The sequence below is a fragment of the Parasteatoda tepidariorum genome, chromosome 12 (assembly GCF_982258835.1).
Source record: "Parasteatoda tepidariorum strain Cologne lab strain chromosome 12, Ptep-v5.0, whole genome shotgun sequence".
Classification (NCBI taxonomy): Eukaryota; Metazoa; Arthropoda; class Arachnida; order Araneae; family Theridiidae; genus Parasteatoda; species Parasteatoda tepidariorum.
Window position 1 is genome coordinate 46884860 of NC_141766.1, and position 19546 is coordinate 46904405.

Genomic DNA, 19546 nt, shown 5'->3' on the forward strand with positions numbered 1-19546 from the left:
GTTTGAATAATGAAATCTGCATAGCATAAATTTGAATTCATGACAAAATGTTGATTTTGACAAAATTTGGAGAAAAAGTAAGTTATTGAAATAATATTTTGCATTATATATTTTTAAGTTAATTTTTAACATTTTAATATCACTGTATATTTAATAGTAGAAAATTACTACTAAATACTATTTACGTCCTTATTTTTCACTGTTTGATACTGTTTAACATTATTAGCACCATGAATCAGTTACTTTGAACATTAGCAAAGTTGCCATTTACGTGTGACAGCATAATACTTAGATTGATTATAATAAGAAGTTAATAAATTTAATAAAGCAAATGAAACACCAGACTATATATATTTGAATACAATTTAGAGCTAATGCTAGGCTAAAAAATTAAATTTAATGCATTTCAATTCTTTAGTTACATTTAAAACTTTCTTCAAAAACTAGAAAATGCAATATATGTCAGTTTATAACTGAGTTAATTTATACTAAGCAAAGTTTACGTTTTATCAAAGTAACTTAAATTTACAACTTCAACTTATTTGATAAGGAAGAAACAAAGCTTTTTAAAACAAGAGAATACTTTCAGTTTGAAAAATATCTCTAAAAATAAATGATAACAGAGAATTTCAGTTTTGAAGCAATATAATATAACAACTATTAAATTTATTTTACCAAAATTTTTCCTCATATTTCTTTATAAAAAGAGAAGTAATAAAAATTCTCTCATAATATTAAAAGGAAGAGAAATAAATCAATAAACATGAATAATTTTAATTGTAGAAAATTTTCAAAACAAGAAGCAATTTAGATTAAATATAGTTACCTTTGATGTAAACAAGTTATTATTTAATAAAGTAGACAACCACAGCCATATTCAGACACTTAAAATATTTTTACATATATACAGTTGGTCCACTGTAGATAAAAAATTTTGGCAGTGTCAACAGCATTATATACAGATCTAGGCTGTTCTAATAACCATTGTGATAATAATCATTAGGGAGTAAAATGAGCAAAATTTTTTGAGGCAGTGTGTGCCCTAATGAATGACAGAAAAATATGGCAGTGAAATAAATTGCTACAAATTGAGTTCCTAAATTTCAAAAATTTTGCAATTTAAATCTATCGCTAAATGACCATAATAAATATTATGTTTTAAGAAATTAGGAAGATGAGGTAGACATCATTAGAAAAAGCACAAATGCGAGCAATATTTTTAACACAACAAATGAATTATATACACATTATAAATTCATGCATTGATATGAAATAAATATAAGACACATTCAAACCATTAGCATTCACTTAAAATGAATTAATATACAGTTAAAATACCTTAAACAAAACAATGAAATAACAATTACCATTTAAAAGAAGGTATTTACCAAATAAATAACACAAAATTGTTTCACCACGAATGTGTAAAATAGTTAACATGAGAAAAATGATAGAAATAAGATGTCAAAGGCTTTCAAGATTAAAATAACTTTTAAGTAATGTTTAATTACTAAAAGTTAGTCTTATTCCAGGTTTTAAAACTAAAACACCAATGCTTATAAATAAAATAAACTGGAAATTTTACAACTAATTTCCTTCAAAATAAATCAGACCACTAAAATATTGAATAATCTTTTAACAAGTTCTTTTTCTCAATATTAGTAAAATAATGTTTTTCAGTTTAACTTAATCAGTGATAAGGTTCAGCTGATATGCATTGGCAAGGGTTACTGGTTAAGGATTAAAATATTTTTTTAATATTAAGAAGAATTTTATTTTAATATAAGAATTGTATGATCTAGATTTAAACCTCAGTTATTTTAAAATTTACAGATCTTTATTTAATTCCTAAGTAAATAAATATTTTTATTTCATTCTTTAGTTTTTTTCTTAAAATATCAAGAAAATGTTTGTCAGTATATCTTGTCTTGCACAAATTTAATCCCACCCATGACTGAACAAAATGGCAAAAATATGAAATGATATAAAAATAGTAAATTACTGTGCACCAACAGATTACAGCGTTATATTTCGTAGTGAAACAAGAAAAATTTTAACAAATCAACATTTAAAGCAATGATAATGCAGTAATAATTTATGAATAATGTTGCAATTAAAAGATTTAACAAAAATAAAGAAAAACGAGATTCAGGATAAGTGATAGTATACTAAATAACATCACAATTCGGAAATGTAAGCTGTGAACGTCAACCTTTTTGATAGCACAAAACAATTGAAAACAAATATAGAGTTTAAGTCCTGATATGACAAAACAAAATGAATCACATGTTTTTAAAACAGACTGTTCACTAGATCATGGATGGAACTTCATGTATATTTACAATGAATGTAGAAATGATTGATTCAGTCTATGAAAATACTGATGGGAAGTAATCAGATCCTTTACCTGAAATAATAAAAAATTATTATAAATAGTAAACATAGCAGGGAATTGCTAAAATTAACGGTGACTCACCAAAAAGACTATATGAGTCTACTCACTTTTTCTTGCTTACCACAGCTAATTTTCAAGATTTATAACTTAAATAAATTTTAAAAAATTATAATTTAGTACCAGCTATAGGGATCAATAAGAGAAGTTAAATCGTAAAATTGTTGCAGTTTATATTTTTTATATTTATGTTTCTTTGGGGTACTAAATACAAATCCGTGTTTTGAGACCAAATTTTTCTCCAAAAAATGAGTTTTTTTTAATAGAAAAATTAGTTTTCTTTTACCTATAACTTCTTTTTTTATTCAAGAAAGAAAATTCTTGATGGCGTATTTGATAACTAAAGAAAATTTACTGCAAAATATCTATGTACAACATGATTGCAAAGTTAAAAAACAAAGAATTACGAGTATAAGAAAAATTACTATAGCACTGAAATAATATTTCTAAAGTAATATTTTTATAACAACGTGAAGTAATAACTGAATAACATTAAACATAAGAGACAGTTTTTCTACAATTTCAGAAAGTTATGTTACTTATGTTATAGCAAAATATGGTGCTTCTGCCACTATTGTGTTTGATGACTATGAAGAAAAGTCATATAATGAGAGCATGTGCAGATATTAATAAATCTTATATGCATTCATTAAGGAAAAAAAGCATGTTTATACTCATTTACATTAAAGACCTTGCAGTAACTACAACAGTAATTTTGTCCATCTCTAATAATGTGAAAAACTTGATTAAAATGCTTATGAAACATTTTTATCTGCTAGTATTTCTGAAAAGCAGGCCAAAGAAAATGCTGACATTCTAATAGCAATAAACCTGATGGCAAAGGAGAAGAAATCTGTTGCAGTTGTTGGGGAGGATGTTTATTTGTTGGTGTTATCTCTATCAATTCTCTCCATGATATCTCTATCAATTTATTCTAATGAAATTTCATCACCTAAAATGTATATTCTAAAATCAGGAAGTAGAGAATTATCAGATTAGCTTTACGATTCCAGAAGTGCAGTGGGATATGGGATAAATTTTTTGCGCAGACAACGCTTGAAAAAATCTTATGCTTTTTCTATGCTTTTGTAATTGAAGTCATTGATGTCTTTAGAAATCAAAATGCTACTCAAGGAGAAATAAAAAACAATGGGGAAAGTTATTCTTGGCATATACGGCTGTGCTATGCAATTATCATTGGATCAGTGGTGATATTCATCTGAGAAATCAGCCCTCTGATACAAAATCCCATATTTTGTTCTTATCACCCCCAGCAGAAGCTGCAAAGCACAGTATTTATAATCAAATTCAATAATGTTGTTGTTAATTTACGTCGCACTAGAGCTGCACATTGGGCTATTGGCGACGGTCTGGGAAACATCCCGGAGGATGATCCGAAGACATGCCATCACAATTTTGATCCTCTGCGGAGGGGATGGCACCCCCACTTTGGTAGCCCGACGACCTGCGCGCGAAGTCGAGCACTTTACGGTAGCACAGTTTAAAGAGGACCAATATCGCACACCCTCGGTCCCTACGCAGACTAATCCAAGTGGTCACCCACACTCACACTGACCGCAGCCAGTGATGCTTGACTTCGGTGATCTGCTGGGAACCGTGTCTTCACGATCAGTCCACTGCGGGACCAAATTCAATAATGAATTTGCATTATAATCCCTGCAGGACCGTAGGGATAGAAGATTGACTATTGGTCTTGAATCCATTATAATGGTTTAATTCTTGCTTTAACTAAAGTTTCATAACTCATTAAGTGTGGTTGTATGGGAGCATGTAGTTGTTAGAAAGTATGGAATTGAATTGAATGTAGGGTTTAGTGGCGCAAGGTCGTTAGAAAGTATGGATAACTTTATCAAGTGCGTGTTTAAAATACAATAGAACCTGCTGTAATACATAGAAAATATAATATCAAAACAATCTAGAAAATGAGAATAATTCTCTGCAGAAATAAGAAAGACACCAAAGTTTAATATTTCTGTACCTTTATCCCAAAGAAATAACTCTGAATGTGAAACCACCATAGCCTATTTATAACTGAAAAATATATTCTAAGATTTCTCTGTTTTTGTACCTTTACGAAACTATGTAAAAATATTACTTAATTAATTTTAATAGGTCAGAGCTTTTATTTACACTGAAAAATTATAAGAACTCTAACCAATTTGATTCAAGTAACCTTTTGGACAGTTCCATGAGAAGAAATACTAATCCTATTCTATGCAAAAAATTAAACTTAATACATTTTTATTAAAAAATTAAAATTAACTAAAATAAACTTAAATTTCAATAATTTAGTTATTAGAAAATATTTATGGCATTTCTTCTAAGCTACATATTTTGATATTTTGCTGCAAAAATTAATTTTCTGCCATTATTTAAAGCTTGCATCTCAGGAAGATAAAGTGCTTAACAGCATTTGAGTGAATTTAAAAAAACTAAAATGCTATTTAAAATGCTTAAAAATACTAGCTGTTAATGTAAGAAATGAACTAAAAATTAGATAGTTGATGCAAAAATTAGGTATCAAATTAGAAAAAATTCCTAATCTATTTACATAAGATATCTAACATTAAGATATCTATTTTTTTATTTTTTGATAAATAAGAAAATGGCTTATTTGGGGTTTTAAAAAAGAAATAGCTTTTTAAAAATTCTGAAGTATTGAAAAATTAATGGTAGGGTCTATAGCAAAAATCATAAATTTACAGTCTGAAAATTTAATACATTTCTCCTATTAGTTAAAAATAAGTATTCATACAAATGATTCATTCCAGTGTCATTCAAGTAAGTGGTCTTTTAGAGGTGAGTTTTATATATAGGAGAATTGATAATAAAGGACAGAGTGATAAGTAAACTAAGGGACAATCTTTATCTGATGAATTGTAAAATTATAAAAATTCTAATGAAAAATATATTATAATATTTATAGTAATCTTCTATATACAGTCACAAATACAGTACATGATATCTGTCATGCTGTATATTTATACTGAAAATTTACTTTGCATATCTGACCATAAGATTAGGATCAAGGGACAGAAGTGAAATTTTATGCATTCAAATTGAACTTTTATTCATAATATTTATGACACAATGTATTAATTTCCTTTAAAATGTGTCACTAAACAACTATAGTAGTTTTTTAAAAAATAAATAAATTGAATAAAGGCATATGTACAAATTTTACACATTCTGGAGATAGACCCCTATGTCTATAAAAATGTTCATGCATATGTTGATAATCCAATAATATTTTCGCAATCTTACAAAGTTTCATTCATATTCATTCTATTTAACCCATTAAAAAATATCGATTTTGTTTGTTTTCAATAAAATTCATTTTCAATATCTTTAACATTAAAATTAATTAAGCCTCAAGACATGTAAACAAAACTTAAAACAAGAAAATTGTCTTTAAATTAAATTGTTAGAATATTTTTTAAATATTACCATCACGAAGGAAACACAATGTCAACAACAAGCCCATTCCTAGGATCTGGCATGCATAAATCACAGTAGCCGCCACATTTTCCTTTTATAACTTGATCATTCTGAAATTTTTTAAATAATAATGACATTATGTATATTTAACAGCAATCAACACATGTACACTAATATATGCGTATGTAATAACATACCGTATTTTTCGGCGGAAGAGCCGCGGCGCTATGGAAAAAAAAGTTGTTTTTTTCCTACATGCGGTGCTTCCGATGGAGCGGCGCTTCCGACGAAATTTTTTTTTGTAGCAAAAAAATTTGTCAAGGAAAGTTATTTAAGAAATAATTTTCTGAGAGAAAGATTATTAAAAAAAATTAATAACGAAGTCGACGAAATATTCGCCCGTATCGCGATCTGCTGCAGAACATCGCCAATTCTTAGCAAACTTTCGGGAGCAGCCTGTAAGAAAATAATAAACGAAATAATAATTTTAAAAAAACATCGCATAAGGAGAAAATTTAAAAGGTATGCATCTTGTATCCACCCCAGCTTAAGGAAAAATCGCAAGCTAGAAATCTATTTAGCACCTCAGCAATTGTAATTTAAGCAAACAGAAAAGGAAGAATAGGACCCTAAATCCGACACTCACGGGACTGACGAAATGCCGAACTTCGGATCTCTTTCGGAAATTCCAATATGGCCCCCAAATATTACTATAATTCAATTCCACTTTTAATTTCAGAAAAGCCAATAAATTTAGTCAAGTTTCGATCATAGATTATGATGGGGTGAATTTAAAACTGGCCCATCATAAGAGAAATTTTACTAATCAAAATAATAATCTATATAATATAATCAAGAAGAAATAATCAGAATCCTATGAGGAAGAAATAATCGTTTCTTCTTTGGAGCGAGATCATAGTTCTCGTTTTTTCTCTTAGATAACATTTTGTTTTAACAAAAGACGCTTACCTCGCAAGAAAAAAAAAAAAAGCTAACAGGGAACTACAAAAAAATTTTTTTTTAAACTAAATGCTAAGAAACTAACAATGAATAACAACAAAAAACAAGCTAAAAACTAATAACGATTAAAAAAAGCAAGCAAGCAACAATTAACAAGAAAAAATACAAAGTGGCAAAATAAAAAAAATTAATGAATCGAATAAAAAATCGCAAAAAGGGATAAATTCATTTTATTGTCCATGTGGTAGTTTCAATGTCAACTGGGTGTGGCCAATTTATGGTCAAACAGAGGAGGGAAATTCGGGGGCAAATCAGTAAAGCACAGCTGTCAAGATTGATTGATCAGTTTTTTCCAACTTCCATTTCTTTATTTTGTTCATTGGAAATGCTGGTGTTTTTTCTTCTCACTTTATTTTAAACTGCTTTAGAAACAGATGTTTCCTTTGATACAGATTTTTTTTTTCTTCAAGCTTCTTTTTTATTTTTAAAAGATAAAATAAAGTAAGTTATTTCAACAGAATAAAATTCAAAATAAAAAGATATGAAATGCATAAAAAAATTTAATTTTTTATTATACAGATACTCTAAATGGTAATTTAAAGGTCTCTTCTAAAAGGATGCTGATATGCGCGGCTTAGCACTATTGCGGCGCTTACTATAACTTTTTTTAAAAAATTTCATTTTTATCGAGGTGCGGCGCTTTCGCCGAAAAATACGGTACATAATATCTACCCTATTTTGAGCCCTACAATATACTAAGCAGCAGCAACAAAATTTAATAATATGGATGCAGTATATCATTGCATAAAATATTTTATTGGACTGAATAATCATGGATCTAACGTCACTAATATCCAATTATAAATCATGCAACAGTTAAAACCATTAAAATAAATATTAAATATTCAATAAAATAAACGATATAGCTTTAAAAAAATAATGGTAGCTTTATTTTTAAAATTGAAACATTAGAACAATAGTGAAGGCAACACATTTCTTTACTCTAAATTAAAATACCAAATTTTGCATGAATAAAATTATTAAAAAGATAAGAATCATTAAAACAAATTTTAAAGAAGTACACATTTTCTGATGTGAAAACAATAATGCTGATTTTCATCTGAAAGATGGAATAAACGTGACTTTCAAGATTATTAAAGTGTAAGAATTTCCAAAGCATTTCTTTGCAATCACACCTTTCTTAATTTTTGACAGTGACTTGCATATTTCTTTAATTGTTTTTTTTTTCAGCAACTATTTATATATGGAACTCTTATTAAAAGAGAGGGAGAATAATTTTTTTCGAGATAATTGTAAGAAAAACTTGATTCTGGAAAAAGCCAGGGGAGCATTTTTTTACAGTGCCTGTAGTGGAAAAAGTATACATTACAATATCTTGCTATTACCATTTTGCCCCCTGATTTTGGCCTGTATTGTATATTCTTTAGAGAGAGGGTGATAATGTAATTTAAAATGCAATGTTCAACTTTAAAAACTACTAAATACACCACCCATGCAAAAATTTGATGTTTAAAATCCCTGCAAAATTACAGAGCTTTAACAGAGAATAAACATGATTTTTACTTACTCTTATTCTTTGCAAGGTAATCTCTGCCATACCCGACCTTGGTATCCATTGAGTCTGTCGAGCTATCCTAAAATCTGTACCTTGCAAAGAAATAAAAAATATCCCTTGAGGACATTTTGGTTTCCTTAAACAGTCACCAGCAGTTCCATATGGCACAGGTCGACCATAATATGTAGTACTAAATGTGTAATCATCAGCTGAAATAAAACAGTACATTTGGTCATCAATAACTAAAAACTGAAGTCATCAATAATTAAATAATAATTTTAAATGATTAACAACTGTGATTCACCACTGACAGTGATGTTAGATTAAACATCTAATTAAACAATTTATGTTCAAAATACCTTATTTGATATATTGAAAAATTTATTCAAAACAATTGAATAAATAGCATTCATAAAAAAAATACTTTACATGGTTTTAAATTTTTTGAAAAATCGAACTAGAAATGCCATCAATTTGTTGGAATTCAAAGTTTTATCTTGAGTATTAGTTATAAATGAGAAGCAATATACAAAGGGATCTGATATTGGATTTGAACACCCTTTCAAGTAAAATTCTGAAACCAATTGTGCTAAATATTGTATTTTCAAATAAATTTAAAAATATATAGTAAAACTCTAGTTTATAAGGATCCGGGTTATATTGAATAGAATTTTTCAAAGATGGTTTTAATATTAAAAAACATAGAAAGAAAAAACTATGATGCTATAAGCATAACTTGATCTAAAGAAAACTGTGTCACAGATTTCATGAAAATTGCTTTATTAACAGCCTCATGCAACTGAAACAAAATTTATTCAAACTAGTGATTTTTGCTTAATTTTTTCACAAAACATTTCAGTTTTCTGATTCAACTTAAACAATTCAAGTGTTTTTCACAGATGGCAGCAGGTTAACTTGACTTTGAAAGCTAAGTTTGATAAAACTATTTCTGATCAATCACAAAGCAAAAACCCTCCGTTTAATGGTGGTGGTGAAGAGAAATCAGAGAGATAGGGAATATAAAAAGATAATTTTATGATTAAAAGATATTTTATTTTATTTATCCTAGATAATTTTATGTAAATAATATGCTGATTCTACAATGGCATACTAAGTTTAATTAAGAGATGCAAATATTACAAATTACCTATTTGCATTTATAAAGTAATTTTGGGATTGAAATCCAAAACTATGATTCCATCTTGATGAATAGCCACTTTTAATTCAAATTTGTTATTTATCACTGATAAAAACCGATTGCTAATATTTGATTAATTATCAATTTTTACATGGTAATTTCAATTATATTATGTCTTTACAGTTCTTGATACAGACTAACATTTTCTGATCTGATTAGATATATGTGTTTTAGTAAGCATAAATATTTTGAATTTGTAAAAAATGATTGAAAATTACAAATTATTACCTAAGACGAATGTAAAAAGTACTTTTATCATATTTTAAAAATAAAAACCTTCATCATTGCACCCAAAATTTTTCAAACAAACTTTATTAATTCTATTTTGAAAAACATTTTTTTAAAAAATGCTGTTAATGGTTGTAATGCTTTTAAAGAGTTTAAGTAATATTTCAAAAGATTACAGGACACACAAATCTATGATAAGATCCAAACTAGGTGAGCAGATGACAATTCAAAAGTCACTTTAAAAAATCTCTTCTAGCTTATAGTTGAGAAAACACATATGAATTTTTTCACTGGCAATACAACACACATCGAGGACAAATACAGCACACGTCATGACCTGTCGAAAAAGATAAGTTTCTTTGATGGACAGCTTTTTTACTTCGAGAGTGATTTAATGCTACAGTTAGGAAACTGGTGGTCACTTTCGAACAGCAATCAAACCGGTTGCTAGAAATAAAATTGAAGAAGAGAGTTTCAGTTGCATACGGGTATAAAGCTCTCAGAAAAAAAGCACCTGACAGTTTCTGGAAATTTCTTTCCTTTCAAAAGGGTTGTAAGACTACATTTATTTTAAATTGTTCAATAATAGTAAGTAGATAAGTAATAAGGAGTTAAAGTGTGAGGTTCTTTATCTGTCTTGTAATCAGTAGCTCAACCAGTTTAGGACACTGTAATGTATATGATATTTAAGATGGTTATTGTAATGATAAAGAGAATATTTCCCTCTGTAAACTATTGAATAGATTCCACCACCTGGGTGCATGTTTCTGTCTGAACACTTGTAGATTATTTGTGATCTATTTTTCACATTTATTGTTGCATTTATTTTATCAGTACAACTGAACCACCAACACCTTTCACAGAGAAATTGAAATCTTTTCTGGAATCAAAAGGTGTTATTGGTAATGTATGGCTATGTCATGTGTTTTGTTTCACTATGACAGAAAAAAACCCCACAAAAATTAGTTTTTTTCCATCTTCCATGTAAAGAACAAACAGTAAGACACTTTTAAACATTTCCTAAATCATCTTTTGCCTTATTATAATTGGGTTCAACTTCTTGATTTAACAAGTGAATTACTAGTTCACATTTTAATGTGTATACTTTTCGGTTATGGGTTATATTTCTTTTCCAGTGTTTATCAAAATATTATGTATACATTTTTAAGTTAAGTTCTACTCTTGCACATTTATACATTATGCAACCAATTATATTTTACTTTTTTCTTAATATCATAAAATCCAAAGTGATTTCTTCATGGGAGACTAAGGTCATTTTGATTACAAAAAATAAAGGTACTAATATTCTTTTTAATTTAGATTTCAGTTGCTATGCATGACTTCTACTTTATTAGTGAAATTTTTATAAATGTAAAAGATCAGTTAAAATGAGTTCAGCTAGAAAATTTCAGGCTTATAAAAATATGATTATAATGATCAATTTTTACTTTGAGATTCAATGGAAACTGGTTTTCACTTAGAAACACTTAAGAGTATTCTAGTTATAATTTAAACTAGATATGAGTTTGAAATGTTTTGGAATTTTTACAAGTGTTCTCTTTTTTGAAATAAATAAATATCATTTAAGGCATATTTTTGTAGTTTACATTAGATTATGATTTAACCTTTGATAAAAAAAGCATTTATAAATTAGTTATTTAAATATAATGGCCAATTAGGATGTAATTACTGATTATTTTTTCAAAATCTAAATTTTCCTTTAAGTTAGATATTTTCAAAGGCAATATTTTCTCAAAAAAATACAAAAACTTTAAATAATACTTACATATTATTTGAAGTGCTGTGATGTTTAAAGCTATTTTATAAAAAATGGTATAACCAAAATCATTCCTATTGCAGTCACAACCATGAAGCACATCATTAGAAAAACAACTTTCAGAAGTGTCTGACCTGAAGCTAAAAAGAAATAGCTTATTTACAATAAATTTTGCAAATTTAAATTATTTATTATTTTATCCCAAGCATTAAATCAATATAAAGCAGTTTTTCTTCATTTTCATTGATTCACTAACAACTTGATTCTCTCATTATTTTGCCCATAACTTTGTTGATATACTAATTAATTCTAACATAGATTTATTTCCTGATTCACTGACATATGGATTCATTTATTTGCTTATTCCTTAATTTGTTTGTTCTTTAATTAGCTGATTCACTAATTTGTTCATTTATTCACAATATTAATGTATATATAAAATAAAGAAAATGACCAAAGATTTCAGGTGATGTTAATTGAGCAGATGTTTCCTATAGTACATTTATAAAATAATAAAGCATTACAATTTTGGATAAAATTGTATGCAAATTTAACTTGAAATAGCACTTATCTCCATTGATTTGCATTACACTTCTGCTGACTGATCTAGAACGTTTTTTTTTGTAGGAAAGCCACCCAACTTAGTTTATAAGAAGTTAAACTAACAATTAAAAAATTATTTTTGCCATTTAAAACTAAACAGCGCTTTTTTTAAGAGGTGTCTCGTCCAAGCTAGTGCTAAGCTGTTAGCTTAAGTTTAACCTTACAAAAGCAATATCAATAATTTTAAATGCATCAAAAATTTAACTTTAAAATCAAATAAAAAAAAGCTAAGATAACTAAAAAAGATTACAACTTAATTAAGTTTTAGTATTTCAAGTAAATTAGGATTTCTATTTAATCTTTTTTAAAAAATGATTCATTTTAAGGAAATTCATTCTTTTTTGGCAGTAAAATTATCAGTGAGACCATATCAATACAAACAACTGATTTCTGTTTTGAAGATACACTTCAGAATATAAATATGAATAATAAATTTAATTGCTAAAAGTAATTGTTTTATTTAATGCTTTAAAAAATTTTCTTAAGGAGAAAGCAAATGAGCTATGATTATAAAGTAGATTTTTTTTATGAATAATCATTGGAATTAATATTTATCCTGATGCAGTTCAGTCTTAGCCCTTTTTTTTAGACACTACTCTTTATTAAACACTACATATTAATTTTCAATGAAATATTGGATATTTGTTTATGGATAGACAAACCAGAGTTTAACAGATTTAACTTCAAAGGCACATTATAATAAGCTCATGCAGCCAAACTTCTATAATATAAATATCACTAACTTAATTTTTGGATAACTCAAGGCAATTTTAAATCTAGACTAAAAATCTAAACATAATTAAATACTTTATCTATTCTTCAAAATGTAGTTTTTCAATAACCCAAAAAATATTTACATAATTCATCTTGAAAGTTTTTAGTATAATAAAAAATGACCACAACTTAGGACTTTGAAAATTGAGTAATTAAATTTCCCATCAACCGAAGTTTTGATAACTCAGAATATCTTCACTCCCAAAACTTTTCAATCCATGATACTTTATTCAGATATTCTTTTAAATTGAAGTTATTTGAATTTTTTTTATGTTAAACCAAAATAAATAGAATTACTCATAGACAAATAGAAAAATGACTCATTGCCTAAAGAGGTTAAATTAAAATAAAAATTATAATGTATTATACATTAATTAACATTTTATTTTTATTATGATTATTTTCACATAAAATGTACTAAAATTTCCGAAAAAAAAACAATATAGAAAGCTCAAAATTTTAATATAATTCATATTACACCATATATAAAATATTAATCAGCATAATATTATAAAACTTACTTATTTCCAAGCTCTGTAGAATAAATAACAGCATAATTATGATCCTTAAGAGCAATATATTCTTGAGGATTTCCTGTACTCATAGCATGACAGTACAATGTAACTGGTTTTCCTTTTATATGTATTTCATAATTTCCATCACTTGTTTTCCTTTGTAAGTGATAAATATCTCGACAACTTTTTGGTGTACCTATATATAAGACATGTTATTTTTACATTAATTGTTATTTATTAATTGGTACTCATTAATTGAACATTAATACAAATGAAATGATAATATATATATGAATAGCTTAAATATTTTCTGAAGAATAATTACTTTAAAATAAATTTAGATAACTGCGTGTAAAAATACAACTTGCTTATTTAACTCAGATATCTATTTAGTTTTGGTCTACGTAAATAACAGTGCTAGTTTTCACTGAACATATATTAAATTTACAGAAATGTAAATAAAATTTTACTTTTAACATTAAACTCTAACACTTGAATTATAAAAAGTTCCCTTTGCAGTAGAGAGTTTTCAATCTCTTTTTCCTGAGAGCCATGTTAACAAATTGGGGAAATCACGATGACTAAACATTTACAAGATATAGCAAAAACTCATTTACTGGAGGAAACTTTACACTTAATTATAAAATATGTTGCTGAAATGTTAAATTTTTAACCTGTTTGTCGATTGTAAAACCTTAAATTAGAACTAAATTATTTCTTACATTTTTACTTTCTGAGACAGATTAAATATGGTTATACTTATGCAGGGTAACAGTTCTTAATAAATATTTCCTAGAATCTTGCCAAAAATGAAGTCAAAAAGTTCAGTAAATAATATTTAAGATACAAGTTAACAATTAATATTTAAGAGAGTATAAAACAAAATGCTATTAAATCTAGCAAATCACTACTACATAAGGCTGACACTGAATAATAATAAGTACTGCCAAGGTCAGAGGCCAAGGCATGCCTATTCATTTTCCTATCCCCTTTTTGGGACATAAATTTAAAATAAAAATCATTTAATGTAAAAATTTCAAGACATTTGCTTTATATTAGCTTCGAGTCAGATTCTTCCTTGCTTAGCAGTCAAATGACTTGATTTTTTTTAATAAGTCACAATCTTTAAATGTTTAGTTATCTGAAATAACTGCCATTTTACAGTAGTTACATTTTTTTCATTAAGTACTTATTTTTAGCTAAATGAGATAGCTTGGCAGACCACTAGAGACCTGCAAACCATGCATTGCAAACCCTTAATTCAGAGTAACCATTAACCTTTTATTTCAGATTTTTCAGAGGTAAAACTTTTAAAACACAAAAAAAGGTTAAATTATAATGACTTACATTTTGGAAGAGAACAACGTCTTTTCTTTTTAGGCTTAAGGGCAGCATCACATTTATAATTCGGCACTCTTTTGCCTTGTAAATCAAAGCACCTTAATTTTCTTTTTTCTTTAGCATCTCCACAATGACCTTCACACTAAAAGAGAAAAAAGTTTGAAGGTTAAAGAGTAAAAATGGTACACTATTTATTATAATGGTATACCATTATAATGCACAATCATTATAAAATAGTTCAGTAAGGTTGCATCAATGTTATATGTACTACTAACTGTTATATGTAATTAGAAAACTACTAGAATCAAAATATCTTAATCAAACTCTTCAACATTTACAATTATTAATAGATCCTTATAATTTTTTAGAAATTTATTTTTTATAATTCATAATTCTATTGCAATCTTATTATATATCTTCCAATACTTGAGTTTCATGCAAAATATATTATCACTAGTTGTGAACAAAAACTAAAATTTTTGAAACAAAATAAAATCGTTTTACTTTTATCAAGTCTTTTAAACATAACTAACTCTTATTATGACATTTAATACATCTGTTTAAATTATTTATAAGTGGAGATCTGCAACTCTTTTTATTTTAACTCATTAAAATATCAATATATTACCCTTTTATCACCAGAAAAAATGATTTTCCATAACTATGGAAATTCCGCAGTAGTTGAAGAATATGCCCTTACATAATTTATTAGCAGATTTGTATTGCAATTGAAAATTATAGTAATCACAAAGTAGTAATCAATAAAAAATCTATAATAAAGTTTACTTGTTTCCATTCTTCAGGTTTCCATATAAACCCACTTGAGCAATTTCCAAAGTTACATTTTTCAAAACTTTTAGGTTTTCTTAAAGAACCACAGAAGCGTCTTGATTTCATTTCGTCCATTTCTTCTGACTCAAGCCAACCATAGGCATTCACAGCATGACATGCAACTTTACGTGTTTTGTAGCCCTCATCACAAGATTTCGAACACTAAAGCAAAGAAAGATTTTTATAAGGACTAAAATATTATATTTATAGCCAGTAATGATACTTTTATAAATAGCCTGTATTGTGTTTGATAGCAGAGTTTGAAATATATATATTTCAAACTCTTAAATCCTTCGCAAATGTGTAATCTTTAAATAAATTAACTTTTATTTAAAGCTTACATTGAAGCTTTAATTAAAGTGGTTGAAATGTATAGCAAAATATTCAGTTTAACAATAAGTTTAAGCAATAGAACTGTTTTAAAAAAATCACTGCCATGAATTCCTAACTAGGAACTTGCATCACCACTTTGTCGTCTATATACACAGTATGCAAAAAAAAGTGGACACTGTTAATAACTTTTAAAATTATAATTGAATTTTCACCTACTATAACACAACCATTTGATCAATCATTCAAACTTTGCATTTAAAACTAAATACTTTAATGCAATGTAAAAACTTGTATACCTTACAATTCAAAACTTTTGACTATTATTCAATAAAATAATAATCTAATTATTATAAAATTATGTTGATTTATCTTCGAATAATACATTTTTGTTGAGTGCTTAAAAAGTTCAAGATATAGCAAAATTATCAAAATGCAAAATCATCATCATAGAGAGAAGAGCTTAAACTTTCAACTGCTCTTCTACCCACACTCTCGGAACCATATTTTCCAAATTGCGGCTACCCCTCCATATTTCGAAAGAGAGGAATTCAAATGCATTTGAAAACGGTATGCTTATTCAGATAAAGTATATTTTTGTGTCTGATTTTGTAACTTAAATTATTGCCTATGTTAATTAATTTATATATTTAAAGTTATGCTCTTAAAAATTTAAATTGAGTCCAAGTAGAGGAAAATGCAATCATTAGATCAAAAGTTAGAGGGTTAACTTTTTATTTTGCGCACTGTACATATTTCCTTGCATTCCTTTCCTAAAATATTAAAAAATTTTAATAAAGAGAAGAAGAATTCATACGAGTTATTTATAAAAACAAGAGTCCACCTATTGGATCATGTTAGAAATCTTCGAAGCATATTTATGCTTTTTTTTTATTTGGTATATTTATTGTCAGTTTCAAACCATTAAAAAATTGAGTCTAAATTCATTAAAATCCAATCATTAAATCATACATTATTAAAGGCATTCACATTATTTTTTTGCGCACCGCACAATCTAATATAAAAAAATTTTAGATGACGATGAATTTCAGAGTTGAAGGTTTTAGAGGTTAAAATTAGAGGTAGTGCAAAAAAGTTTTAAGAACTTAAATTCTTAACATTATCAACCATGTCACAGCAGGAAATAACTATCTTTTTTCAAGACGTTCGAAACAAAAACATTCCATTAACCTAAAAGTTTGTTGTAAAACAAATTAGAAAGCAATAATAAGCTCTCTTTTCAAGAACACTAGAACATTTTAAAAACAGATTTATGAGAAAAGAGTATTTTAAGATCCTACATAAGGACACTGCTCTCAAGTATTAAAGGATTTAATTTATTATTTTAAAAGAAAATCTTACTTCAGACCATTGTCCTGTTATCCAAGAATATGGACAAGGTCTTAACTTGCATTTTCTTCTTTTCTTTGGTTTATCTTGCGAAGAACAGAATTCCTCAGGAACACGATTATTGTCATGATCAACACAAACAACTTCTCTATTTTTAAATGTTAAACCACAAGAAGCATGACACTGCAAATAAATTTTAGGTATTAAAATGTGTTAAAATTAATAGCTTTTATCAGAAAATAAACAGTTGTATACCAGGATTAAGATTTAGTGCACATTTTTGAGGATAATTCAATCTGTACATAAGATTACGCTTTAAGATTCTTTAGCAAAATTTATCGAAAAACCAAATTCCATAACTTAAAATGAAAAATTCTTGAGCTAAAATATGTTTTGTCTCAATATGTTGTCAAGCTAATACTAAAGGGAATGGAAAGACAAGGACTTTTGAGAGTCTGGTTAAAATTCCCTACAAAAGATGTAATGTTCATTATTATTGTATTTTAATTAGTTTTTTAAAAGAAAATTGTCAATAATTCCTTCATATCTATATAAAAGTTAGTTTTGAATAAAAGGTCTTTAAAGATTCTACAAAATATGAAAACGCGGCTCTTTGTGTTTTAAAGAAGGGGCTGACAATAAATTTCATTCTAGGCCCTTGTAAAGCCTTGCATGCAACCATTATAGGCAATGTAGATCCAAAAGATTATAATTTAACTTCTGATAAAAGGATAATGCTATTGAATATGAAGAAAATAAGTTTAAGCATACTGACAAGTAGTTGACAAAAAAGAAAGCATATCTATCTTACTAAGGTTATGTCAAATTTTCTGATAAATGCAACCTGTCACTACAATACATTAAACACCATCTTCTCAATATTGCATTTTCTATTAAGGTTTTGTAATTAAATTAGAAAGAAAAATATACTTAATGTCGTTACAAGTAAAAATATATACAAAAAACACATTAAAGTATATGAATAAAGATAAATAACATGAAATAACCTGAGTAACAAACATAGAATAGTTTTGGTTCTTAAATTTAGATTATCCATCAGTGTTCTAATACAAAATGAAAGAAGGAAGCAGAGAACAAATTACAAGAGTGAGTGAGTTACAACAAGGTTGGGGAGATATATAGGGGAGAGGAACAAGCTAGATCAAGATAAACAAAAAAAAAAGGAAGATTAGAAACAGGTGTGATGAGGAAGGGTGAGAACATTAGGTGTTGCAAGATGTAGAAATTAAAAGAAAAACACTTCCCTGTTTAACACGTTTCTTAGTCCCTTTTTTGTTCGATTATTTTGTCTACATTTCTTACGTTCCTTTTGGTTGACACTTTTGTAAATTGTCTTGTGATTTCTACTGTTTCCTTCTTTTACTTCGTGTTTGAATACAAATAAATGCTCTTCATTACAGGACCAAAACTACAAAATGCTTATGTGGTATTGTTAGTGCTTTTAGTTTTATTCAAAAGTACAAAGTTCACTCTTTCTTTGACTGGATACCAAAGCAAGTAAAGATAATAATTTTCTGATCATTGAAATATGGAGTGCATAAAAATTATAGAATTAATTACCTGAGACCATACTCCTTTTCTCCACTTAAAAGAACATTCTGGAGAAATTTTGCACTGCCTTTTATCAGTTTCTGGTTTGGGCTCAAAACAATTATTATCATCTACCATTCTTTCACCCCTAGCGCAGTATGCCTGCCTATACTGCTCATGAAATTCACAATTATTAGGGCACTGGAAAGAAAGAAAATCAAATGTATGATCATGACTTTGAACATTGGTAACATTTTCTCTGTTGTAAAAAGATTTGTATGAAGTGAATACATGTTTCATAAAAATCATTAAATAATTTTAAAAAAAATCAATATAGTATGGAATTTTATAATCTGGAAATAAGCTATCTCTGAATATATTTTAATTATTGAATACAACTATTTAAAGCTTTTTCATAAAAATAGGATAATATAACACTTAATTCACATAACTTATAATGGATTATTACAGCATCTCTTAAATTTTTTTTATTTTATTAGAACTAACTTATTGGAATTTCTCTCCTGAATTCGAAAATCTGTTTATTTTTTCTCCATATGTTTATTTAATTATTAAACATTTATGATGCCCAAAAAGGCCT

General features: G+C 27.2%; 1 protein-coding gene across 1 annotated transcript in view; it reads right to left on the minus strand.

The window, feature by feature from the left end:
- Window positions 1-1863: 1863 nt before the first annotated feature.
- Window positions 1864-19546, minus strand: part of LOC107445274 (A disintegrin and metalloproteinase with thrombospondin motifs 9) — a 267380-nt gene continuing 249697 nt past the window's right edge. Inside the window, exons 29-37 of the mRNA XM_087156047.1 lie at window positions 18976-19146; window positions 17407-17577; window positions 15670-15876; window positions 14890-15025; window positions 13549-13738; window positions 11660-11790; window positions 8460-8656; window positions 5921-6021; window positions 1864-2407 (exon numbers count right to left, since the gene is read on the minus strand). Of these exons, the coding sequence (XP_087012173.1) occupies window positions 5923-6021; window positions 8460-8656; window positions 11660-11790; window positions 13549-13738; window positions 14890-15025; window positions 15670-15876; window positions 17407-17577; window positions 18976-19146 (1302 nt within the window). The 3' untranslated portion in view covers window positions 1864-2407; window positions 5921-5922. The remainder of the gene's footprint in view (window positions 2408-5920; window positions 6022-8459; window positions 8657-11659; window positions 11791-13548; window positions 13739-14889; window positions 15026-15669; window positions 15877-17406; window positions 17578-18975; window positions 19147-19546) is intronic.